General features: G+C 42.6%; 1 protein-coding gene across 4 annotated transcripts in view; it reads left to right on the top strand.

Annotated features, from left to right (window-relative positions):
- The window catches only part of ANKFN1 (ankyrin repeat and fibronectin type III domain containing 1), a 149,637-nt gene that overhangs the window by 41,934 nt on the left and 80,893 nt on the right, over positions 1 to 26,810 (top strand). Inside the window, exons 2-5 of one of the 4 annotated variants that reach the window (XM_043528501.1) lie at positions 7,165 to 7,290; positions 7,708 to 7,821; positions 14,755 to 14,956; positions 24,698 to 24,908. In XM_043528501.1, the coding sequence (XP_043384436.1) occupies positions 14,771 to 14,956; positions 24,698 to 24,908 (397 nt within the window). In that variant the 5' untranslated portion in view covers positions 7,165 to 7,290; positions 7,708 to 7,821; positions 14,755 to 14,770. The remainder of the gene's footprint in view (positions 1 to 7,164; positions 7,291 to 7,707; positions 7,822 to 14,754; positions 14,957 to 24,697; positions 24,909 to 26,810) is intronic. The other 3 variants (XM_043528502.1, XM_037914628.2, XM_043528503.1) reach the window with 3 other exon arrangements.

Raw genomic sequence — 26,810 nt, 5'->3', positions numbered from 1 at the left:
TATTTACACTCGTGTGGGAGAATTCAGACCCCCAAGTGACCAGATAGTTTTCTAACCACAGGAAATGCATAAGCCTGTCCCATTGAAGACAAGGACAGTTTTTCCATTGACTGAACTGGGAGCAAGATCAAGCCCCATATGAAGTTTTTAAAAATCCTGACATGATTAGTTAGGCTTCTTAACCCCAAACTTTACTTCCAGTTTCCAAACCCCACTGTTCTTTTGAGCATTTTACATCCTCTCTATGTGCATAGGGCCGGACTCTTAGCTGGTGTAAATCAGTTCAGCTCCGTGCTTAATTTGTGCCCGGGCTTGCCAGGGGTGAGCCGTAGCCCCTCTAGGCTTGGCAGTTCAAAGCCCTGGCACCTCTGCGCTTGCCATGTCAGATATGAATGTAAAAAAGTTGCTTGAGCTTTGGCACCTAATTGCTTGAGCCCCAGCACCTCTTTCATTACCAATTAAGCACTGGTTTAGCTCCATTGACAATGGTAGAGCTAAAGTAGCTTACATACACGGAGGATCTGGCCTAGAATATGCAAATGATTCCTACTGAAATATCTTGTGCAAATTTGCCTGGTAGTTAAGAGGTGGACATGGTGTAACTGGGACAGCTCAGTATATGTGTGTTCCTGCTGTTCCGTGGTCCATTATCTTGCCTGTGAAGAACTGAGTGAATACTGCCACCTATTGTTTGATGAAATAAAAATTTAGTGTTGCCCACCTACCTTGAGATGCAACACACCATCTGAGCATTCCCATTCAGGTAAGCAAAATGCTACATATGTTATCACTTTGCATAAGACATAAGTACAAATCTGATCAATGGAACTGGAATCCAGCAAAACATACTGCGTAGCTGCTAAAATATCTATTGTATATATATTTGAGGCTACCACAGGGTAAAAATTATGTTAAACATTCCAGTTAGTCAGCAAATTAGGGAGGCCATGGTAAATGAAATATATTGCAAAACTCACATCTACAGGAAAATAAATCATCTGCTGGAATGCAAAGTGGCTCAGTTAGTGATATGCTGGACGCAGCTCACCTTGTAAGGTGATCAAAAGAAGGATATGAAAATGTCCCCACTGCAACGTGTCGCTTCCCTAGTACAGTTTGTGGAAACAGAGTAGTTGAACTATTCAGCTCAACTAATTCAGTATGAAATATGGGCAGCTGAAATATTAAATAGCTGACGTGTATATAGGTCAACCAATGGAATCCCCTTAGTCGCCAAAGTCTAAGAACATGTGAGTTCCTGCACCAGATCAGACCAACCTGTGGCACTGTTTGTTTTATCTTAATCCCAACTTCTTCTTCTCTCTGTGCCTCTCAATCTTTTCTTCCTCTTCAGAAATCAATGGTGGTATCTCTGGAACTCATTTATACTCTCTTATTCAGTCACCTTTCCTGATCATTTATTCCATGTTTCTTCTCCTTTATGATAAGTTCCCTCCTTAGCATACTTATTCTTACTTTATTTATTAAATGTTATTTTATGTCCTTTCATTTCTGAACTTGCAATCAATGAACTTAAACCCACGTGGCAGGAAGGGTTTTCAATGCATTAATTTCAGTTAATGTTAGCAAAATAGTTATTTGTTAAAGAAGTAGCCTGGACAAGAGAAAAGTCTGTTTCATTTTCTACCAACTAATGTTTGCACTGAAGAATATGGAGAAATACTAGACACCATGAAAAGATAAGTCATGAGATCAAATCCAATAGCCAACCTTCAAAATGAAAGCAGAAGGGATAGAAAATATTGACACCAGGGGAGGAACCATCAGGAAATGGTCATGAACAGACGAGTTGTATTAAATTGTCATCACACTCTGTTTGTCCTAAAGCAGCCAGAGAGCTCTCATCCATAGGAGAGTTGCACAGGTAAAGAACCTAGATATAGGCAGACCTGTCCCTAGACTAGTGATGACTGAAGCTAAATCAAATATTTACATCTTTATTCCAATGGGGATACAAGAACCCCTCAAGGTGGCTTTACTTGCTTCTGTCGATTTGGTGCTCACGCTTTGGGTAAGTTAAATTAACTGTCATCACTCAGATTTTCGTCTAAGCTGTGTATCAGACTTCATCTGGTCTTTTTGCTAAATTCATCTGGCCCACAGGACAAGATAAGACTCCACAGAAGAGAAGAAAATCGCTGAAAAAATAAGTTTCTAATCCTCGGTTTCAGAGTAACAGCCGTGTTAGTCTGTATTTGCAAAAAGAAAAGGAGTACTTGTGGCACCTTAGAGACTAACCAATTTATTTGAGCATAAGCTTTCGTGAGCTACAGCTCACTTCATTGGATGCACACTGTGGAAAATACAGAAGACGTTTTTATACACACAAACCATGAAAAAATGGGTAATTATCACTACAAAAGGTTTTTCTCTCCCCCCAGCCCACTCTCTTGCTGGTAATAGCTTGTGTAAAGTGATCACTCTCCTTACAATGTGTATGATAATCAAGGTGGGCCATTTCCAGCACAAATCCAGGTTTTCTCCCCCCACACACACACACAAACCCACTCTCCTGTTGGTAATAGCTTATATAAAGTGATTACTCTCCTTACAATGTGTATGATAATCAAGGTGGGCCATTTCCAGCACAAATCCAGGGTTTAACAAGAACGTCTTGGGGAGGGTGGGGGAGAGGAAAAAACAAGGGGAAATAGGTTACCTTGCATAATGACTTAGCCACTCCCAGTCTCTATTCAAGCCTAAGTTAATTGTATCCAATTTGCAAATGAATTCCAATTCAGCAGTCTCTCGCTGGAGTCTGGATTTGAAGTTTTTCTGTTGTAATATCGCAACTTTCATGTCTGTAATCAGGTGACCAGAGAGACTGAAGTGTTCTCCGACTGGCTTATGAATGTTATAATTCTTGACATCTGATTTGTGTCCATTTATTCTTTTACATAGAGACTGTCCAGTTTGACCAGTGTACATGGCAGAGGGGCATTGCTGGCACATGATGGCATATATCACATTGGTAGATGTGCAGGTGAACGAGCCTCTGATAATGTGGCTGATGTTATTAGGCCCTGTGATGGTGTCCCCTGAATAGATAAGTGGCCACAGTTGGCAACGGGCTTTGTTGCAAGGATAGGTTCCTGGGTTAGTGGTTCTGTTGTGTGGTATGTGGTTGCTGGTGAGTATTCGCTTCAGGTTGGGGGGCTGTCTGTAGGCAAGGACTGGTCTGTCTCCCAAGATTTGTGAGAGTGTTGGGTCATCCTTCAGGATAGGTTGTAGATCCTTGATAATGCTTTGGAAAGGTTTTAGTTGGGGGCTGAAGGTGACGGCTAGTGGCGTTCTGTTATTTTCTTTGTTAGGCCTGTCCTGTAGGAAATGGCCCACCTTGATTATCATACACATTGTAAGGAGAGTGATCACTTTACATAAGCTATTACCAGCAGGAGAGTGGGGTGGGGGGAGAGAAAACCTTTTGTAGTGATAATCACCCATTTTTTCATGGTTTGTGTGTATAAAAACGTCTTCTGTATTTTCCACTGCATGCATCCGATGAAGTGAGCTGTAGCTCACGAAAGTTTATGCTCAAATAAATTGGTTAGTCTCTAAGGTGCCACAAGTACTCCTTTTCTTTTTCTAATCCTCGTAGTTGCAAAGAAAAAGCTTGGAAAGTTGACCCGAGCGTAACTGACCCAGTGATGTCTGCTAACAGGATTCCACCAGTGGGGAGAGAGATGGAGGAAGAGTGGGTGGGGCCAGGGCAATGTATATCATCTCCCATCACTGGCCCCACAGAGCTCTGGGAGCAAATACATACTGGGTTATACTAAGGCCCCGTTTCAGAAAGGCACTTAAGCATGCACTTAACTTTAGGCATGTGCCTAAATCCCACTTGCCTTGAGTAGAATTAGGCAGATGCTTAAGTGCTTTCTAAATAATAATGGTTCTTATTATTCCTCTCATCTCTAATCTTTATGGGAATTAGATTCTTGTCATCGTAATTTACAATGGGCAGCTGTAGAAACTATTGTGGCGTAACAAGAGGAGTATCAGGATATTAGCTGAAAAATAGGGAGCAAGAGCAAATTAAAATCCTAGCAGAGACAAAGGCCAGGTCGCTGTGCTAATGTCTACAGTTGAACAAATAATTGATGCTGAACAATTTTCTGGATGAGTCTGGGTACTTTTTATGTTTGTCAGAATAACTGAGAGGATCTCATCTTCCTCAGATATGTGTGTTAGAATTTACTCATGAGCTTTCTTGTGACGTTTCCCCTTCTTCCTCACTCTACGGATGGATCACGTTTCCCCTTTTCCCTCACTCTATGGATGGTTTACTCTTAATGTTCAAAGTGTGCTATTTTAAATCTGAGTTGTGTTGGTCATTGTATTTTTTCTGTTCCCTGAATCAGGAAGAGCAGGACTTGATCTGGGTCTTCCACTCCTCTCCCCGCACCCCCCAGTCTTCTTAAATGGAAACGTATTTTAAAAACTCAAAATTGCTCATGAAGCAAAATAGTTGTTTACCAGTCAGCCCTACCATATATCCACATGGATAGGTTACTAGACTGAATGAGACCAAACCCAGCTCGGCCACTAACTTTCTGAGTGACATTGGACAAGCCACTCTGTAATAATTGTAAGCAATTTAAAACTGGAACAAGAAATTATTGGTTCCGTATATTTGTCAGCATTGTTTAACTACTGGCTAACAAAGTGCTCTCTGAAATTCTAAGATAACTTCAGGAACTGATCCATTATCAGACTGATTTCAGAGTAACAGCCGTGTTAGTCTGTATTCGTAAAAAGAAAAGGAGTACTTGTGGCACCTTAGAGACTAACCAGTTTATTTGCGCATGAGCTTTCGTGAGCTACAGCTCACTTCATCGGATGCATAGCATCTTATTATCAGACTGAGTTATACTTAACAGAGCTCAACTCAAATGTCTGAAGCCAGCTGCGATTGACTTTGATAAAGAGACCTGCAAGGTGCTGTTCAGCGTGCCAGCTGGAAAAGAATCCTGAGCTGAACTGAAACTAAGGCTTTTGTTCTTGCTTTTTAACATCTATACTTCTGTTGCCTTGAAAGGACTTTGAGAGGCTTTCAAGTTCTCGCAACCCACACTAAATGCCCCCAGCTGGTATAAATGAGTGGCACTACATTTACTTTGATTTACACCAGCTGAGGATTTGGCTCTTAAGTTTTATATTTGAAACTTAAATTAAAAACTTGGGAGAAATAGGGAGCTCTCATAATTATTCAGCAGTCCTTTAATTACATAAACAACACTTTTTTTTCAATTTATCCCCACACCCTCAAAGATTCCCACAAACCACGCTTTTCCTCATGAGAATATGTGGGCAAGATTGGCACCTCCATCACAGTGGGCCTTGTTTAGCCTTACGTCTCCCTGCTGATGTGCTTTTGAACAATACCCATTCTGACAGATCTCCTTTGCCAAACGAGTTCATCACCACTGAAGTAGTCTCCAAACTAGTTCATCCTCCACCATTGACAGAATGGTGTTCAAACGGGCCCAAGCCGAGATGCAAAGATTTTCTGCAGTTGCAATTCCCATGTGATTTATTTGCATCCCAGGAGGTTTTCACTGAGTCTTGAGCTTGAATGAATCAGAAAACCTCAAAGCAAAACAACCACCAAGTTTCAACCAATTCTGATCCAAAACCATTTCAATGTCAAATATTAGGCCCAGTCTGGCAAATCTTGTTACTGAAACCTGGGCTGGGTTGCCAGCTTAGAACAAAATCTGAAACCAGGTGAGTTCTGTGGAGTGCCAAGGTTTTGCAGGGAACACTTTGCACTGCTCTGACCAGTTAAACATAAGCAGCTAACATGTCGGCACTAAGCAGCAAACCTGTAGACGCTTAAAATAATTCCAGTGCTCGCCTTCATCAGTCCAGACCTCTTCTCAGCTTCACTAGGTTTACTGAAGTCTGACACCAAGTTTCAAAAGACAGATTGGAGTTCTTACTCCATACTGTGCAGCTTATGCCTAACAGATTGCTGAAGCTATAGTTAGTGGAAGGCTATGATCGCTATTAGTTGGCCCCAATTTAAGGATCATTGTTTTGACTAATCACCTGAGATGGGCTCACGCTGCGGAGCGCCTAGATCCACATTTCAAACTCCCCAAAGTTTGAAAGCACTTATCATTCAACACAGAAGTCAGAGTTATATTCAGCTGTCCAGCCAGTTCTGCTGCAGGCTGTGTAAGAACAGACCCCATGTCATGTAGGGGCATAGGGACAGATTCTGCTCTCAGCTGCACTGGCATAAGCAGGACACCACCCTGCAAGAAGCTCAGCACCCTCAACTTTCTTTTGAAGTGGGTGAGAGTCAAGCGTGGCCACCATCTCCCAGAGCATGCTCAGCACTTTCCAGAATCATACCTGAGTAACAGCACTGAGTCAGAGAGGCTACTTCAGGCTCACTGTAAAACCCACAGTGCCTACAAAAAACTGAACAGTGGGCAGGCTACTAGTATGTGAGGTCCCTGCCTATCACGCTGACCGGTACTGTTTCATTGTTCCGTTGTACCCCCTGGTTGGTCTGTTTGTATCCACCTGTTGTTTTATATGTAGATTGTAAGCTCCTTGGGGCAGGGACCTAGCACAGTGGGATCCTTGCCCATGACTGGGGCTCCTAGGCGCTATGATAACACAAATAATAATAGTAAAATCACTATGATAGACAACTGATATAGACACATCCCAAAGTGAGAATCTAAAAGAGTCTTTTCATTTTATTCTGTTGCTAGGTGCTTAACTTTTATGGTTGTTCGAATTTAACCAGGAAGGCGATCCAAAAACATATAGTGCTTTACTTGAGCATCTTTGTTTATCTTCAGTCCAACACATATCTGTATTTTTAGCATTCTGAGGTTTGGAAACTTTTTGCATATTCTGACTTTGTAACATATTACTGGGTTCAATGGGATCCAGGTTTTATATTTTCTACTATACATTTAAAAAAAAACCCACCTCTTTTTTGTCACTGTTTTTGTACCAGGCTGTACTGTCAAAAGCATTTTAAAGTTCATTCTTGGGGACCTGTTGTAACTAAAATTTAAGCATCATTAAAGTTGTACGTGCTGGTGGGGGGGCGGGTTTACGGGTTTAATAACCTTTTAAAGATAACCTATTCATGCTGGGAGCTTTGAAATGATCTTGCAGATGTCCCAGAGCTATGGATATGGTTGCTGCTTTTGTTGCTATGATTGCAGACAGCTGTATTGGTAGCTTGGTGAAAGAAGGAACAGTACATCATATGCAATCATGAATTCCTGGACAAAGTGTAGGGTGAGGATTATTTTTCTCTTATTGATTTAACTTAGAACTAATTGTTTTAAGATGACTGCATTAATGTCTTTTTGTTCATACTGAGTGACAATTGACTACAATTCCCGTTTTGTTTACTCTGGGCAGTGATTACTTGTTCTACTTGCATGCTGTGCTGATCAATTCTTAGAGACACAACAGGCTAAAAGCATACAGAAGTCATGGCATCTTTGACTACAGAAACAAGAGCCTTAGATACCGGTCATTACTATAGCTGCAGCACTAAGAGCACAAGTAGTGTTAAGACATCAGATATTTTACTTCAGATGTTTCATAATTTGTTTTTATCTTTGGTTTTTGCACTGAGATTTAATCAGTGATCTTGGACGTCAGTAATTGCTTGTAGTAAGCTCTTTCCTTTTTTGATCATTCATACAGTGTAGGAAAGAGGCTGAACCAGAAAAGAAAGCAAAGCCAATGTGAAATATTGAATGAAGATAGTGGACAATTACTACCAACTTGTTCCCATTCTGCATTGTACAGCCTAAGCTGGTAAGTCAAATTTAATTCTCTAACTCATATGTTCTCTAGCTATGTGTTGGTGAATGAAATCACTCAATAAATAAGTGTGGGGGGTTTTTTATTATTATCTATTGTGTGTGTGTGTGTGTATTTTTTATCAAATCTTCCAAAGTTAACACATCTACACCTATGCTGTATTTATACAGCGTGCCTGTATATACAGTATGTTCATATGTGTATAATCGACACACACCGATATGTAATCCAGGGATTTGTTTTTCTTTTGCAATGTGATTTTAGAAACTGTGCGTGAATATTTGATCAGTTCCCCAAGATGAAATAAGCTGCTTTCAAGGGTAGGTTATTTAAATGGATTTTATCTAAAATCTGCACTTTTAAAACACATGCCTGTTAGGAAAGATTACTTTAGTAGTGCCTGGGATGTGTGATCAGAAACCTGATCACAAAAATTAGATTACATTGTGTACAGTATGAAACATGTGTTGGGTGACTTCCCTCTCTTAGTTGGTACATGCTAAATGAGAATGATAATGAGAACCAGTGTCTGCATGTGATGGCCATTACTAGTGTAAAATGTCTGCAGAAGACTGTTTGCCCGGTGATTCAGATATTCATTATTGGAACCATTTTTGTTGTGATTTTTAATTCTTAAAAAAGTGGGCTACTGACAGTATTGGTTATGCCCAGTTATAATGTGAGCAGATGCTCTGCAGGCTACCCTGCAGAGCACTACCTATGCCCCCAAACCTGCAGCACATTTGTCGTCAATTTCTTGATTGACTGTGACAAGCGTTAGCCAGTTAGGTCAAATATTGTGACGGTTATTGTGATGTGCACAAAAAGACCTATTCAGAACAACACTGAGATCACCTAACTCATTTAAATTTGTGACCTAAGCTAGATATGTGCTGTGGTTTCCAGACGTGAAAGCCTTGAATATATCAACCCCACTGCACCACCTAGCACCTACCGGGTTTGTTTTTTATAATACACTGCTACCAGTTTAACTCTAGCAATCATCCATCCTTCATCATAGCACATCTTCAATTGTCCATATGTTAAAAACATGAAGACATGTCCAATGTGTAACTTCAGTGAGAATGATGTATGTTTTGCTGTATCATCTGACATGGCTCTGAAAGCTAACCTGAATTTCTCATAAAAGAAGCCTAAAGATGTTCTTATAAAATTGCTTAGATGTTATAAAACTGCTACCAGCCAATTTGAATATCCCTGCGTTTGGAGCAGTTTTGAATCATGTGAGTTAGAGATGGAAAAGACCCCATAGATTATCAAATTGCCTTCCCAGTGCAGGATTGTTCCGTGTTTTTACTGAGTCTAGTTTCCATCAATTCCCTTGGGAGACAGCTCTCCAGCTTAATAAGATCACACTACTAGAAAGTTTTCTGTGAAATGCAGCATACATTTTCCCTTTCCTTTCTTTCATCTCATAACTGCTTATTACATATCCCATTGTGCTGTCCTAAATACAGTAATCGTCCGCAATAATTTGCATTTTACAAACATTCTATGAACATGCTGATCAGGACTCCAATGAATTTGCATTACATTATTTCCAACTGTTACTTGGCTGTTGTGTGCTTAGTTCGTGCGATGTTTTATGTACTTCTGTTCGTATATAAAAATAGCCCAGTGAACATTTTTAAGGTCACTGATGACCTAATACGGGATCAGTGTGGATGTGCTACTATTGTCACATAGAAAAAAGGTGTCACTGAATCACTGCAAGCTTTATAGCTATGTTTACTCAACCTCCTCTTTGACCTATCTCTCCTTGGATAAAGAGAAACACCCATGGGGTTATATGGTCATAAAGATGTATATTTATCATATATGCACAAATAAAATAATAATAGGTAGCTCTTGTATAGCACTTTTCATCAGCAGATCTCCAATTTCTTTACAAATGAGCCATATATTATCTCCATTGTACTGATGGGGAAACTGAGGCACAGAGCGGTTAAAGTAACTTGCCCAACGTCATCCTGCAGGCCAGTGGCGGAGCAGGAAATAGAACCCAGGTCTCCTGACACCCCATTTAGTGTTATAGCCATTGGGAAATACTGCCTTTGTACCTGCATATTGATTTTAAAGATCAGCTATGGCTAACTCATAAAAAACCACCCATGGGTCATTAAAGAGACAAGGTGGGTGAGATAATATCTTTTACTGGACCAGCTTCTGTTGGTGACAGAGACAAGCTTTCGAACTACACAGAGCTCTTCTTCAGCTCTGGGAAAGATACTAAGAGTGTCACAGCTCAATACAAGATCGAACAGATAGAATATATGCTAACTACTAATGCTAAACTAAGGGGCCATTCAAGGTGAAGTGGCCGGTAACCCTCCAAGCTCAGCCTCAGGAGCAAGCTCCCCACACCCCACGCCACATCAACCGAAAGCTGCATCAGACCCTGCCAGAACAACAGATGCAAAACCTGCACACCCATCTCCACGGCTACGATGATCAACATCCCCCACAACACACCTTTCAAGATCCAGTGCACTAAATGTTCCAGTAACAACTATGTGGGTTGAAACCAGACAATCACTATACTCTCAAATGAGCACACACAGGAAAATGATAAAAGACAAAAACATCACATCACCTGTGGGTGAACATTTTTTTCAGAAAGCGATCGCGCTATATGTGATCTGTCAGTCCTCATCCTCAAAGGAAATCTGCACAACACTTTCAAAAGACAAGCCTGGGAGCTTAAATTCATAACTTTGCGAGACACTAAAAACCATGCCCTTAATAAAGACACTGAATTTATGGCTTATTACAACAATCTGTAACCAACTTAACCCCCCTTTTTGTCCTGTGACTGCAGGGGTGTTAATGGTTCCCTTTCCCGTGGAATGGCCCCTTAGCATAGGTGCTAACTACTTATGCTAAACTATATGTTCGATCTTTTATTTAGCTGTGACGCTCGGAGTACCTTTCCCAGACCTGAAGAAGAGCTCTGTGCAGCTTGAAAGCTTGTCTCTCTCACCAACAGAAGTTCGTGTCATAAAGGATATTACCTCACCCACCTTGTCGCTCTCATAACCTGGGACCAACACAGCTGCAACACCACTGCATACATCCATGGATAGAGCAATCTACTGCAATGGTCCTCGGAAGGGTGCTGTTCAAATGTTTGGTACCTAAACGTATTTTGTCCCTGAGGTTACACTAGCATCTTTCTCATTTTTATGTAGCAAGCCTCATTCACCACCGTGTTACTCAAGCTGCACAGTGCTATAACTGTCGAAGTCAATGGAGCGGTGATATCGATTTTTAAGGGCCAAAGCAACCATCGTGATGATCAAGTTTGACCTCCTGCCTATCACGGCTTCCCAGAGGGATTGCCGGTGTGCAACACAATGGTCCAGCTGTCCATCCTTAGCAAATGGGGGACTGGGCTCTCCTTTAACAGAGCATCACCCAGCAGTCAGAAGTCCTGGGAAATCAAGACTGCTGACATTTAGAGAAGATTTGTTCAGGCTCTACCACCAGCAGAGGCTGAATTCCCCTTCTTATAAAAGAGCTGGGGGTTGGTGGCAGGGTCCACCTGGGCCGGTTAGTGTATGACACAGTAGTGGGCACTAGCATTTACACCCCCGGTGTGGACTAATGCACCATGTAGGTAAGCGCTTAGAATGGCATTGACAGGCCAGTACATAGGTTGTTTGGCCTGGCTCTAGATGGAAAGGCAGCCTATTTAGTTACACAGGCCTAGATTCTCAAAGGTGTCTAGGTGCCTAACTCAAGTTTATTTCAGTGGGAATTAGGTCTGTAGTGTAGACATAGCCTGACAGCAGCACCGCTGTACCACTGCAGCTGTGCCGCTGTAAGGTCTCCTGTGTAGCCATTCTCTGCCGATGGGAGAGAGCTCTCCCATCAGCGTAATTAAACCATCCCCAACAAGCGGCGGGAGCTATGAAGTACATCTCAGGCCGGCATAGTGCTGTCCACACCGGCACTTATGTCAGTCGGGGGGACCGGTGTTTTTTCACAGTCCTGATATAGGTGTAGTTCACACTGTTGTTCTTAGTTCTTTAATGATTTAATGGGATCAGCCGGAAATAGCAAGCATCGAATGCCACCATTGCTTGTTCTTAATCGTAGCATGATGGTATTTCTAGGCTTAAGAAGTCCCATTCAATACCAAGCAGAGCTGCTTGACTTGTTCGTTACAAATGAACCTAGCCCTTTTCTCTTGCTGTTATCAAGGCATTTGCAAACCATTCATCATCTCTGCAAATGCAAGGGGAGATTTTCAGAGGCGCAGATGGGAGTTAGGTGCCCAAGTTCCTTCGACTTTCAGTGAAAGTCGGGGGTTTCCTGGTCCCCTGGGCCTCTGAACATCTCCCCTGCATACACTAGTCACAAATATCTGCTCAGCCACCTGGACAAACTATTTGCAGCCCCTGGATTATTCATGAAACTTCCCCTTTTACTATTTGCAGTACATGACTGCTCACTTTTCTTGTGTGGGGTAGCCTCTGCTCCATGACTAGATGCCTGGAACTTTTAAACTGGCGCAGAGTGAATTGAACTATGTTGTGAGTGTTTGCAAGACCCTTCACGTTATTGGTACACAGCGTTTGGGGCTGATTCTTTGCACACGCTGCTGTACAGAAGGAGCCATATATTGTAGTCAGTGCAGGGTAAAGCTGATGTGAGAGCAGATGCCCTTTGTGTTTCAAATCTGTTGCTCAGTGGAATACAGGGAAGCAGGTTATCATGGGGGCATTACGAGGGGCTCTTTGCCATCACTCTGAGCGACTGAGAATAAAGTGATCTTTGGTAAGGTGCTGAGTCACCATTAAATATTAATAACATGAGACTGTGGGATCTGATGATCTCTGGGGGCAACACACCAAATCCAACCACCTCTTTAAACGTATCTTCACACTTTCATTAGAAACTTATTGAACTAACGGCAAGAGTCTGAACAGGGAGTTAATGCGAGCACACTCTTAACAGCCATTTTTAAAAAATCGTTTTATTTCACTGACTGCACCTTTGCTCTTGTTTTCAATTAAAACTCCTGATTGAGCCGCTCACTGCATCAGTGAAACAGAATGGTTTTTGCACTTGTCATGTGTTGGCTGGTAAAATCAGCACTTACTGACCGTTTCCACATCTGGTTCATGGAGTATGTGGGGGCAGATCCATGCATGCTGCTCCAGATGTAACCAATGTGATTCCACCATGCGGATGAGGAAAAAAGAATTTGTGGCACCCATGCTGAGTGTTCACATCCCTTGTGTGCCATAGAGACCAAGTTTGGAGGGGCTCCTTTCATACCCCCATGTCGCTAGGTATGGGGAACTAGGACTAGGGGGAAATCTTCCAATATATGGATCCACGGGATATTGCCCCAGTAGGGGACGACTGCAGCACCATGCAGAGTGATTCCACTGCTGCTCCTCAGCTGGATGGGATGGAGGGGACCTTCCAACCCAGCTTCCTGCTACCCCTACAGAAACCCCCTTCCACTAAACTTGGCCACTCCTGTGTGTTACTTTGCAGGGAGGGAGGAGAAAAGAGGAGGATCATTTACCTCTATTTCCCTCTACTGCAAATAGGAAAAATAATTCCAGAATTTCAGGTAAAGGTAGATTTTATTTTTATTGTAACAGCTGTATAATATTACAAGGTTCCTTGGTCCAGTGAATGGAACACACTGTAATTCAAAAGACCTGGATTCTGTTCCTGCCTCTGCTGTTGATCTGCTGTGTGACCTAGGCAAAGGCACTGACTGTGTCTCTGTTTCCCCTGCCACCCTTTGTCTGTCTCATCTATTTAGACTAGCTCTTCGGGACAGCGACTGTCTTACTCTGTGTTTTGTGCAAGTGCTTAATGCACTGGGGTCATAATTTCAGTTCAGGCCACTGGGCTCTACTAAAATGCAAATTAATAATAATGAAAAAGCAAGATAACTTCTAGTGTGTGCAGTCTCACATGGCCATCAGGCTCAATGAAAGGCGATCCTGGAGATCTTCGAAGGCCTGCTTTGCCTTGCATCCATTTTTTGCTCATTAGTTGCAGGGATGCTGCTCACACAGAGTTCTGTTCTTGTTTGTATACACTGGTGTGCTGATTTAACCAGGAAGTCTCCTTGTCACATGCCCCAATTATCTCGAGTCTCTGGGCATATGTTCGTCATTCAGAGAACTTCTTTATTTGTAGTACCTCGTTAGCCTGGGAAATGTGTGAGGTTATTTGTAAATGGACGCTTTTGTGTTCAGAATGTCTGCTGTGCCACCATTGACCAACGGGAATGGAAGACTTAGAGGACTTGTGCGAGTTGGCGTTGAGCTTTAAATCTTAGAGGCAAATTAAAGGCAAAGAGCAGCCGCAGTTACGGGACAAGAAAGTGTTTAGTAGAAAAGCTTTTATGACAATAAATGGTAGGGCCAAATTGCTAGGTCCTGATTCTGCAATCCTGCTTGTTCTGGTTGAATTTAGGGAGTATCATCATCACTTTACATACATAGAGTATAAATCCCTCTTCCCAGTTCTCATTTAACCCAAACTCCTCCCCCACTTTTTAATTTTTTTTTTTTTTACCAGAATTGTTGTTTTTCCCACAATGTGACTCACTTCGTCAGTTCCCTGGGTATCAAACCCACATGTTAGAGCTCTTATTCCTCCCATTGGCTGGCACTCATAGGGGTGGTCCCATTGGTGTCCACATCATACACCCTCCCATCCACTGATGTCAATGGGACTATCTCTGTAAGCAACAACTCACCAATGGAAAGGATCTAAAATATGGCCCTTCTTATTCTTGGGGTGGGGTTGGCCTACCTTAATGGAAGTCCATTGCTGCACAAGTCTTGCTGTGTGTGTGACAACAATGAGTTTTGAACAGATGAAGATAGTGTAGCAAACCTGTATCCAATGGCTGCATTGCCTTCTTTCTAGGAACTGCCCCGTGAAAATGACACAGCAAATGCAGAACTTGAACCTTTCGCAGACAAAAAAGAACAGTGGGCCGTCATCTCCGAATGCTGCTAAACGACTGTATCGCAACCTCTCCGAGAAGCTGAAGGGGAGTCACGCATCTTTTGATGAGGCGTATTTCAGGACCAGATCAGATCGACTCAGTCTCCGAAAGACTTCTGTGGTAATTACTTCATTTGTAACAAACTGTCATATTAGCTAATTTCACCTTGACCTCGCTTCTCTGTTGTACCCCTGTCTTCATCCTTCTTCATCTGCATTTTGTCTGTTCACTGACCTGCTCGACACACACTGTTCCTGAGCTTATGACACAGAGGAATCCCACTGATGTGAAGCACATGGTAATAAGCACTATGCATGATAGCAGATATTGTTTTTTTTCTTGTGGGCCAGATTCTGGGGCCCCCTTGCAGTACCAGTTCTTTATTCCATGAGGAGTCCACTTTTAAGGTGTAAGGTTCGACACAGTATGAGTAAATGTGGCAGAATCTGACCCTATAGATAAGGAAAACGTCGAGCCCACTTTGGACATATAAGGAACGATCATTTTCTCTAGAAGTTCGATGTATGCGCCAATGGCTCTAAACAGCAAAGGAAGTGACAGTCGAATAAGTACAAGGGTCCCAGGCTTGGATGGTGAGCACCAGATCAGAACCTAGACAGAGAGCCGAGGACCCACACACATCCAAGCTTTTGGCACTCTCTGGTCGCAAAGCCCATCTATGGCCTTGATTGTACGAGATGCTGAGCACAGCACGTAGGCACTCGCTTAACCAAGCACAGGACTACTCCCGTTGACTTCAGTGGGGCTGCAGAGACACAGCCTCATGCGCTGCGTTCTGGCAGGCTCGGACAAACAGGCAAAGACCTCCGTGGAATGACTCAGGCCCAGGTTCAGTAAGCAACGCAACCTCATCTGTTTCTTACTGGAGGGAGGTTCCGAGGCAGCTGCCCTCCTGCTGCTGGTGTTGCAGATTTCCTCCCCTCTGGAGGCAGGAAGGACACGCCCTTGGATTTCTACTCCGAATTGCTTCTTGCGGGAGGGGAGGAGCAGCCACCTGGAGGGGCTGCCTGTGGATGTGCCAAGAAACGCCTGCTCACCCAGCCAGCACGGTAACAACGCATGGGCTTAAAGTTAAGTGCTGTGCTGGATCAGGGCTAGTGTGCTCAGCACCTTGCAGGACAGCGCTGCCTAAGGCCCATATTGCTAATGGGAACCGTATGACTGGCCAGAAAAAGATGTATGACTTAGATTTCCTTAACATGTGCAAATCTGCCTTATATGTAAGAAAAATTGCATGCAGCAGTATAAGTGCTGAAGCCCTAGGAGAGTTAATTCAAAACAATCACAGCCCGTAGATCAGGCTAGATGTTTCTTTCATGAAGTTATAGGGCTAAATTCAGCCTGGCCCTGTTAGAGGGGCATGGCAGTAGAGAGGGCATTAGCAGACTGCTGTTCTCTTACATGGCCCGTAGAAGAGCTAGGCAGAACTGCAGCCCCTGTGCGCTGGACATGACAGGATGGCTCTGTCCCCATTCCTATGATGGGCACAGGGCATTGGCTGTCTCCTGTCTTCCATGCACTGGCCAGGGGAGCTGCCTGGCTGTGGGAGAGGTAAGCAGCTGTGCGTGGGCTTGGTAATGGGAACATAGCCTGTGTGCGTCAGGAATTTCTTCTTTGAGGCACAGCACCTCCTGATGCTGCCATTGGGTCAGAGCAGCTACACCCCTCCCCTTAACAGGAGCTGCACGTAAATGGCACTATCTAGCCCAGGGGTGGGCAAACTACGGCCAGGAGGCTGCATCTGGCCCTTCAGACGTTTTAATCTGGCCCTCAAGCTCTCGCCGGGGAGTGGGGTCTGGGGCTTGCCCCGCTCCATGTGTGCCATGGCTCTGTGTGGCTCATGGAAGCAGCAGCATGTCCCCACTCCAGCTCCTACACATAGGGGCAGCCAAGGGGCTCCTCATGCTGCCTCGGCCCCAAGCACTGCCCCCGCAGCTCCCATTGGCTGGGAACCAAGGCAAATGGGAGCTGCAGGAGCAATGCCTGCAAACGGGGCAGGGCGCAGAGTTGCCTGGCCGTGCTTCCGCATAGGAGCCGGAGTGGGGACATGCCGCTGCTTCCAAGAGCTGCTTGAGGCAAGCGCCACCCGGAGCCTGCACCCTGACCCCATTCCATGCTCCAAATCCTTGCCCCAGCCCTGATCCCCCACCCGCGCTCTGAACCCCTCGGTCCCAGCCTGGAGTACCCTCCTGCACCCCCAACCCCTCATCCTCAGCCCCACCCCAGAGCCTGCACCCCCAGCCAGAGTCGTCACCGCATTCTGCACTCCAACCCCCAATTTCATGAGCATGCATGGCCCGCCATACAATTTCCATACCCACATATGGCCTTCGGGCCAAAAAGTTTGTCCACCCCTGATCTAGCCCATGAGAGGGGTTTGTACAATGAAGTTTGAATGGATCCATTTTGGGGAGCATTTGGATTTAGGAGGTTTGCTACAGGCCTAGGTATAGGAGTTAGCGGTGGAAAAGGCCTGCTGGGTCATGATTTCCACCCCATCCCCTGCCTTTTTTTTGTTTCTTCTTACCAGGTTTTTTTTAATCATGTCTTTTGTATGAGTACTGTGCTGGCAGAGGCACTGCAATACCAGGCTGATGAAGGGAGTGGATGGAACGAGTTCTTAGCCCAGCTCCCTGTTCCAAAAATCCACTTATTTTGCAGTCCCAGACAGGGAACACATCAGATCTGAAACTGTATAAATCTGTTCTCAGCCAAAAGGCTGCGGTGCAAATGATGGTTGTGGAGACTGAACTCCTCTGTCACCTAGAGAGCTGCTGGCTTGCTCTCTTACTGCCCACCATCCTTCTCAGATCGGACCTGTCAGGACCCCCTCTAGGCATGGGAGTGTTTGTTTCAGTCCTCAGCCTTACTGACAAAACTCTATTGCCAGGTATGATGTGGACAGTTGTATAATGGGAAATAGATCGAGCCTCCCTACTTTTATGTCCTCCAATCCGTTATGCAGCCATGAAAGTGTAATGGCTTTTTGCCACGGCTGACCTGCTGTAGGCCAAACGCTAGAGGTGAAAGTTTCTATATCTCATCAGTGATCCAGAGCCTGATCCAACACCCACTGAAGTCAATGACACAATTCCCACTGACCTCCGTGGTCTTTGGATCAGGTCCCTGCTAAGCAAGCCAATCAACCAACTATCTATTATTTTCAGTGTTCACTGTGGAAAATAATCAGGAAACTACCAGTAAGGAGTAAAAATATGACACATCAAGGTGTTAGCTGATACGTTTTTTAATCCTAAACCTCAACTTAAAGGACATCTGTGGTATAGGGTCAACACACTGATTAAAATCAAATTTCCAGATGAGAGAACAGGATTTTTAGACCCTTTACTCACCGTCCAGTAGTGAACAGGTTTCTCGTCATTCTTTCTATGCAACACTTTCCATTCAAGAAATTTGTTGTCCAGCCAGAGACATAGCCACCTCCCAAAACTGCTTTATTCTCCCACTCATGTTTGTCAAAGCAATTCCTTGCTGGAACTAGTTCAACATTTTGTTTCCAACTCCAGCACCAGACATGAGCTTTTCTAGGTAACCCAAAGCAAATAGCTCCATGAGACTGCGTTTTTAAACACTCGGCACTTAATCACTTCACTGGAACATAGCTACTGCTTACCGCAAAGCAGCACGGTGGTTCTTTTCAAAGTGTATATTTTTGCATCTGTGTAACACCCTCCATAAATTAATCTTGTCGTGCAACTCTGTTAAGGGAGTAGAAACTTGAGAATTGTCCCTAAACTGCACTTGATCACTTGTAACTGGGCCGTCAGATACTGCTTGCTCCCAGTGATGTTTTCACAGTGGAGAAATATACCGTGGGTGCAGATGAAGTCGGATGGCACTTTTGAGTCATTTTGATGGTACCAGCTGGTCTGAAGTTGAACATGTCGGTCTGATGAGATCACAGTCCTCCTTTCCCCCATTTGAATTCCATCCCCAGGAGTTGCAGGTGACTGAATATAGTATAGCAAATACTAAGGGATGTGTTAAATAAGAGTTTGGTGAACTATTTGCATTAACTGATATAGTATATAAAGATATTGCTTGTTTGCAAACTGCACGCTACCGGGAAGAAGGATGGTCTAATGGGTGCAGCACTTGACTGGGACTTGGGTTCAATTCCTAGCTCAGCGGCAGACACCAAGTGCAACCTGGGGCAAGTTACTTAATTTACCCTTTCCACTCTCTAAAATAAGAGGCAATATTTTGCTCTCACACAAGCGTATTATGAGAATAAAACCCAGTAATTATTGCAAGATGCTCAGATATGATGAGGAGGAGGAGGGCCATATAAGTACCTAGGTAAACAGAATAGACTACAATTTCCATTGTTTTTTTTTTTTTTCCCTCAGTGTTCAAAACTGTTAGACAATTATTTCATGCAAATACTTTTCAGCCTATTGGTTGCTTCTGAATTGTTCATTCAGCATATTTGCAATTTGGCCTCTGCTGTTTTGATTGGATGCCAAGAGTAGGTTACAATACATGCTCTTCTCCTTGTCTAGATGAGAGCAACTCTGCATCAGATTTTCTGTGTGATTATGAACTTTCGTATTTGCATTTTGGGGTGAACTAATTTAGGCCCCAATTCAGCAAAGCACTTAAGCACACGTTTAGGCGCATCCCTGTTCAGTACGGTTTTTAGGGCCACATTTTCAAAGGCATTTAGACAACTAAAGATATAGATAGGAACCTAATATGATTTTTTGAACAATGTCTATGTAGATCTCACTGGGCACTTATTGGCATCTTTAGGTACCTAAATATCTTTGAAAATCTGACCCGTTAGCCTTTGCTTAACTTTAAGCATTTGTTTAAGTCCCATGAAAGTCAACAGGATTTAGGCATGCACTTAAATTTAAGCATGTGCATTGAGTGCATTGAGGAATAGGGGCGGTTTGCTGAATTAAGGCTTTATTGAGCCTGAATTTTAAAAAAATCCCATCAAAGTTCCCCAGTAATTTGTGCAGTGTTCACCCAGAACTTGTTTTAGGTACAGCAGCTGTATAGCACCCAGCCTGCTGTCTAGTACCATACATATAAAAATAGTATATGTTTGAATAAGAAAGGGCCAAATTCTGCTCCCAGTTATAGGCTAGAAATCCAGAGTCATGCCCCTGAATTCAGTTCAGCTACACAACGCACACTGCACAATTTGGCCCCAAATTATAAAGCCCTATTATTTTTTCTGCTTTTTCCTAATGCAAGGATTGCCCCTATATGATGTAATGTCTGTAAGACTGATTTTGAGCTTTGAATGTAATATGAAGACAAAGTAAGTTGATGATTATATTTGGTCCTTAAATAGCGTTCCATAAACACTAGTCAGATAATCTTCATTGCACTGGTATAGTTTATGTTTTCAAATTGGATGAACATGCAGGTGCTTCTGACATATATTCTGAAATTAATTTTGAATTTTGCTTTCTGTTAATGTATGTGACAATAAAATAGAGAGCTCAAATATTCACAGGAAATGAACTCGAAAGGGTACCAACTTGACTGAAATTAATTTATTTTAAAGTCCAAACAAATATGCCTGGAGAAACAAAAAGTGGCATTATTTGCCAACTCTAATTTTTAATATAAAGGTGGTTTTGGTAGGATATAGTTCATAGTTCTCCATCCTTAGCCTTAAAGCTGCAGGGAGAAAAGGAGTGTAAACCTTTTGCTCTTCTTATCTGGAATTTTAATGACCCAATTTAAAACATGTTAAATGTGCCTAGACAGCATAATAACGGGCAACTATTAAAATACATGAAATAATATCTAATTCCCATTGACTCCAGTTGGAGTTGAAGACACTCGATATGTTTCAGGATCCATGCCACTAATGAAAAGCAAAGTGTTTCATCATCTCAGATGGGAGGGGAACCCCACAAACACATGAAAGTGCTGAGTTCTAATTTCAGAGTGATCCAAATCAAGCATTAGAAAAGGAGGGGAACAGATGTGTGGAGCTGCTGTGTAGTGCAAGACAACTGCTGCATTGCAGTAAAAATTTCTCTCCTTTTAGGTTTTGCCTTACAATTGAGAAATATGTGACAGGATCTTTTCTTACATTGAGACATGCCCTCGCCAATGACAGTTTGCCTTTAAAACTGTTCAAATTATGATTTAGATAACTGGATGATAATCTCTATCCATCTGCCATTCATTCAGCTATCATTTTAAGATTTTTCTCTTGCACCCCTCCTACTAACATCAAAGCACTGGGTGGGTATATGAAATCTGGCTATTAGAATTCCTTATATTAAATACAAGGAGAATTAATTAGTTATCTTGAGTGTCTTTCCTGAGTAGTATTTATGAAATGGAGTTGCTTGGAAATTGTCAGAGAAAAACGTTTACTTCTCAGTTTTTTATCTTGGGCTCTCAAAATAAAACGTACAAAAAGACCTATTTTGAAAGCAACAGGTATGATCTATTATACAACCTTCTTAGAAAGGATTGAAAAGCTTAAAGCAAATGTGTGTTATTTATGGTAGCTGAAGTGAAATGAAACAGGTGAAAATTTTGAGTGCAGACAATTTTAAATACTGCTAATCTCTGTTCTGGTGGGCCACCATATCTACTTTATCACAGTAGTACCACTTACAGTGGCTGCCCTTTTAAACGTTTAGATAACATCATCTCAGTAGTTGCAATATTTCTTGTATTTCCCATGTTGAGCAATGTCCATGTTTTCTCTAACCAGAAGGTGTGCTGCACTGTTACATTCTTTCTCATAAAGTTATTGTATACGTTTAAGGTAGTTGTTTGCTTGTTTAGAACATTATAGTTAGAGCTGGTCAAAAAATTTCTAACTAAGTTTTTCCATCAGAAAATGCCATTTTGTTGAAAATTAAACTTTGTGCTGGAACGAGTAGGTTTCAGCAAAGGTTTGTTTGTAAAAAAGACAAAACTTTGAAACAAAGTGTTTCGATAAGGTCAAAACATTAGGAACATTTTGATTTTTCATTTCAAAATGTACATTATAATTTTTTTTAAAAAGTTGAAATGGGAATGAAACATTTCAATTGACCCAAAATAAACAGATTTTGAAAATTTTATTCTATGAGAAATTTTGTTGGGGTGGGTTTTTTTTACATTATGGTTTGGGGGTTTTTGGTCTTTGATCTGCTTCAGAGCTCATATCTATTGCACTGGAGTTGGGGATCTCATCCTAGTACAGAGCATACATCACAGAGCCCACCACACAATGTGGAACAACTAGCAGAGTACTAATACAACAATGCCATTGACAGGTATTAAAGATATACTAGCAGAACTGTCTTGAAAAGCTAGTATAGTCCTATATCCACCAAAGTATCCATTGATTTTTGGGTGCCCAACTCGAGACATCTTGGGCCTGATTTTCAGAGGTGCCAATCACCTGCAGCTCCAGCTGAGTTCAATGTTATCAGAGCTTCCCTTTCACAGGTAATAATTATTTTCCTCTAGAGGTCCACAGATGCCTCCTTGGAGTCTCCATAATCCCTTCAGTTATTCCCTTTTTACTCTCCAACGCTCCGCCAGGCCTCTTCTTGCAGCAATGAGGGCCTGAACGCAGAGTTCAGCAATGCTGTGCCTTCAATAGGCCAAACGGGAGAGCTAGTGAGTGCGCTGAGCAGGCTGCCTCTGTAACATTTCCGCTTCCAGCAGCGAGGGAGAGCCAAGCTTCAGTCCTGAATCTCTCTCTCTCTCTCATATCCAAGTATTTCTTTAATGCGCCCTTCAGCACAGTACGTCCACCCAAACTGTAGCTCCCTTGCATGGCAACATGCTGAGCTCTCTTTGCACAGCTGGGCCAGTTGCTTCTAATAATTCACTTTTAAAAGAAGAAAGCTGTTGGGTAATTATCACAAAGGGACATTGAAAGGGAGTTTAAAGTAACTTGGCAAATAACACGTCACCACTGTAGAGCCCTAGAAGGATGTTTTCATAAACAAAAACCCTGCAGACCATGCTAGCTTCCGGCACCTGCTTCTCCCCAGCTCAATTAAGGAGTGATATGTTTCTTTACATCCTATCTCTCTTCCTTTATCACTTCTCTTAGTTCTTTTATCTATTGTTGAGGGGAAAGGGGGCCTCACTGTTCTTTTCTAGCCTAGAATAGCGGAGAAGATGCTAATACATGGTACATCCTTGGGTTCTATTTTTCAGGTGCTCACCCACTCAATCCTGCATTTTTCTGAGTACCACACAGATACACGTATTTGGTTGCCTGCCGATATTTTGGAGGTACCCAGACAGTTAATCTATTTCAGTCCCATCCCCTCTTCTTACTTAATGATGACAAGCTCCACTGAGTTTCAATCCTTCTCCTAGTCACAGGTTTCCTCTGGAAGCAGGTGAAATTATTAGGGTATTTAAAAATGGCCTAGGGCTTGTCTTCACTGCAACAGGTAGCTTGAATTGGTACACTCAAGTTATTGCCGTCGAGCTAACCTACCCTAGCTCAAGTGAGACTGTCTACACGGCACAGCAATAGTCAAGTTGCACGGAGTGATTACATTTGCAGCTGCTGGGTAGTTGTGGGTATGTCTATACTGCAGAGTTTCCTCCGCAAAGCCTTACCTGCGTTACTGTATCCTCCCTGTTTCGGCTGTCACTTGTGTGTCTCTGGAGGTGTATCCCAGGGTTCTTTGAGCTGAGACAGGCTAGGATTCTTTCGCAGTCAGTTCTGTCAGTTGTGGGAGAACTTGTCTGTCCTTCGGGGGAATTGTGGGAAGGGTGTTGGAGGATCATCAGGACTTATGTGATCTTGCTTGAGTCCTCACTGCAAAGTGGGTGGATTCCAGCCTGAGCTTTCACCCATACCCCAAGCTGTTGAAGCAAGCACAGGTTCAAAGCACAAATAAGCACATGCTTGGGGGGTGGGGGTTGTGTGTGGATGGTAGAGGGATGTGGGCAACAATGCATGCATGCGCTAGTATTACAGTGTGGACATACCATTTAACTTGAGCTAGAGGTTTTTGTGTGGATGGGAGTCAGATTACGAGCAAAACTCAAGTGATAACTCCAAGCTCTTACAGCAGTGAAGAGAAGCCAGATACACCGCTAGCATGCAGAGACCGCTGCCTATTATGCTGACAAATATTATCCCTCTTTTTTTTTCTTACTGGTACTCCCCCATCGGTTGTGTCTTGTCTTATAATTAGATTGGAAGCTCCTTGGGGCAGGGACCATCTTTTTGTTCTGTTTTTGTACAGAGCCTAGCACAGAGATGTCCTGCTTCATGACTAGGGCTTCTTGGTGCTATGGAAAAACAAATAATAATAATAAGCCCTGAAGAATTCAGAATTTATGAGCAATTTCAGAACCAGTGCCTGGTACCAGCTCATAATAAAGCTGCAAAACACTTTTTGAGTTTTGCTTTGTTTTAGCTGGATGTTGATTACCTTGGGTTACATCCCCCAGTGTTTTGCTTTGAGTTTTGGAGTTTGAACAACCTCAGAGTCAAACCCTCTGCCAAAACCACAAACTTTCACCCCGTTTCACATCTAAATCTTAAAAGATCACTTCTGTGGCTTGGTTTCAGGACAAACCTGTAAATCAGCTCAGATTTGCTTTGGAAGGATTGTGAACCTCATTGAACCTTCTAACAAACCTGAACTGAGTTCAAGGGTATAATGAAACCTGAAGCAAGGGGAGATGGGCTTTGTTGAAAACAATTTGCACATCTCCAGGGGGAGGCGAACCTACTGGTAGGGCCCTTCCTGTAGTTTTTACGCTTGGGCTATAGGATTGGGCCAGTGGTCCCTTGAACAGGATACAAAATAAAACTTGTGGCTGCCATAGGAAGAATTGTAACTAATTTCTGCTGTTGCTGATGTACAGAATTTCCAGTGCAACGAAGCTATGTTTGAGGCGGTGGAACAGCAGGATTTGGACACTGTTCAGATTCTCCTCTATCAATATACACCAGAGGAGCTGGATCTGAACACACCGAATAGTGAGGGATTAACTCCCTTGGATATTGCCATCCTGACAAACAACGTGCCTATCGCTAGGATTCTTCTGAGGATTGGCGCAAAGGAAAGCCCGCACTGTAAGTATAGCAGAACGCAAATTGTGTTGCTCCAAATAATCCATACTAAGGGCTTCCTCGTGCTCTGGGAGGCTTAATTAAATTACATAAAAGAGAAAAGCCCATCTGCTTTTGTTTGTAAGATGAATACAAGCAGCAATGGCACCACGACAACTGGAGACAGTTGCAGGGTATTTGCTTCCTGAGCACAAGCTCAGCAGGTCTTTCCTGTCTCATGTGTCAGCAACTGGGGTGCAACCTACCAACCCAGCAAATCCCAACCTTGAGACTAGCTTTAAGTGGCTCTGGGGATAAAGTTAGCTGCTTGCCGTGTGCCGTAAAGAGGAAACACACCAAAGTCACATGGGAATGGCCTCAATAATGTCCAGACATAGCTGTTCATTTTCGCTGGTTCAGTGTGTCACCCATGAGTCTCCATAGGTATAGCCGTGTAGGAACATGACGACATACGTATTCCACGTAGGCACAGGATCCATATTTATCAGAGTTATTGTTATGATAGTAGTTAGTGTGAGACACCCTAGTGCGCACTAGAATTTACACCCCTCAAGTGCAGATAGTGTAGACAATGGTAGTTTATATGATGCTATAGGGTTAGGGCTCATTAAATACTTGACAATTACCAATTATAGCAGCTCAAGTTACCATGGTATGTGCAGTAATCTCCATTTTAAGTATTAGGTTTATGTTTTGAGGCTTGTTTAACCCTTCATTTTAAAGCTCTTTGGGATGAAAGGCACAAAGCAGAAAGCAAAATCTATTACTTGACTGCATCCTCTCTCTCTCTGGGTCACACGGCTCTATGGACCCGTCTGCCGTAGGTACATTGTCTACAAATGCCCCATTGCTGCTAAAACTGGTTCATGTCCACTAGTGTTAGCAACACTGCAAGCCCTAGCATAGATGTACCAAGACAAGTGGCAAATTAATCATTTACTGTCTTTCAGTAGAGACGAGATGTCTTTCTAAAGTATATGCTGTACTTCAACTATAGGTAGGGCTTCTGATTTTAGGTTTTAAGTAAAAAACACCTATAAAACACCCCAAATACAAAAAAAAATGAGTGTTTATCCAATGGACAGCCAAAAAAATATTGGAAATGGTTACTCAATTCAGGTTGACTTCCCTGCTTTCCCTATAGGCAGTGTCCCTGGCTTGTATCTAACATTAATTCATGCTAGGTACTTTAAATCTGCCTCCACTACTGAGTGCAGCCAATGCCTACATTCCAGTGGACACTCCATAGATAGGGAGGACTGTACATGCACACCGAATTTACAACACTTCTGCATTATGAATTATGGATGCAATTAAAAAAATTAATAAAAATTTTAAAATCCATTTTGCTTGAAGATGGAAATGACTATTCTTGACATCATAAATACATTTTTTTGACTACATTGGGATATTAATATGATGGGAAAGGACGCAGTCTCTCTATATGATGGTGAGCGTATTTGTATTATTTTATTTTTTTATTAAATATCAGATTCTATCTGTGGTAAATATGCGTTATAAAAAATGTCAGCCTAGTGCCAGGGAGAGGTATATGAAATGCACTAAATGCTAAACCAGGGATCCATAACAAATTTACAAAGCTTAAACTAACATGTAAGTCATTTTTATACATATAATAAAAATTAAAGTTGATCCTATTTAAACAAGAATTTTGGGATGTACCCCCCCAAAATCTTCTCATTACAGTATATAAAAAATGAAAAACCCTGATGTTTGCATATCATTACAGAACACAAATTGCTAAAAAATGAACTTAATACACCCTGAAAAACAGAAGCCGTCACTATAAATTACTGGACTCAATCATGTTTAGGTACCTGGTCTGGGTTATGCAGGAGGTCAGACTAGATCAGTGGGTCTGGCCTTAAAATCTATAGATTTAGG

Source organism: Chelonia mydas, chromosome 14, assembly GCF_015237465.2.
Source record: "Chelonia mydas isolate rCheMyd1 chromosome 14, rCheMyd1.pri.v2, whole genome shotgun sequence".
Taxonomy (NCBI): Eukaryota; Metazoa; Chordata; order Testudines; family Cheloniidae; genus Chelonia; species Chelonia mydas.
This window is presented reverse-complemented; position numbering and strand designations above follow the sequence as displayed.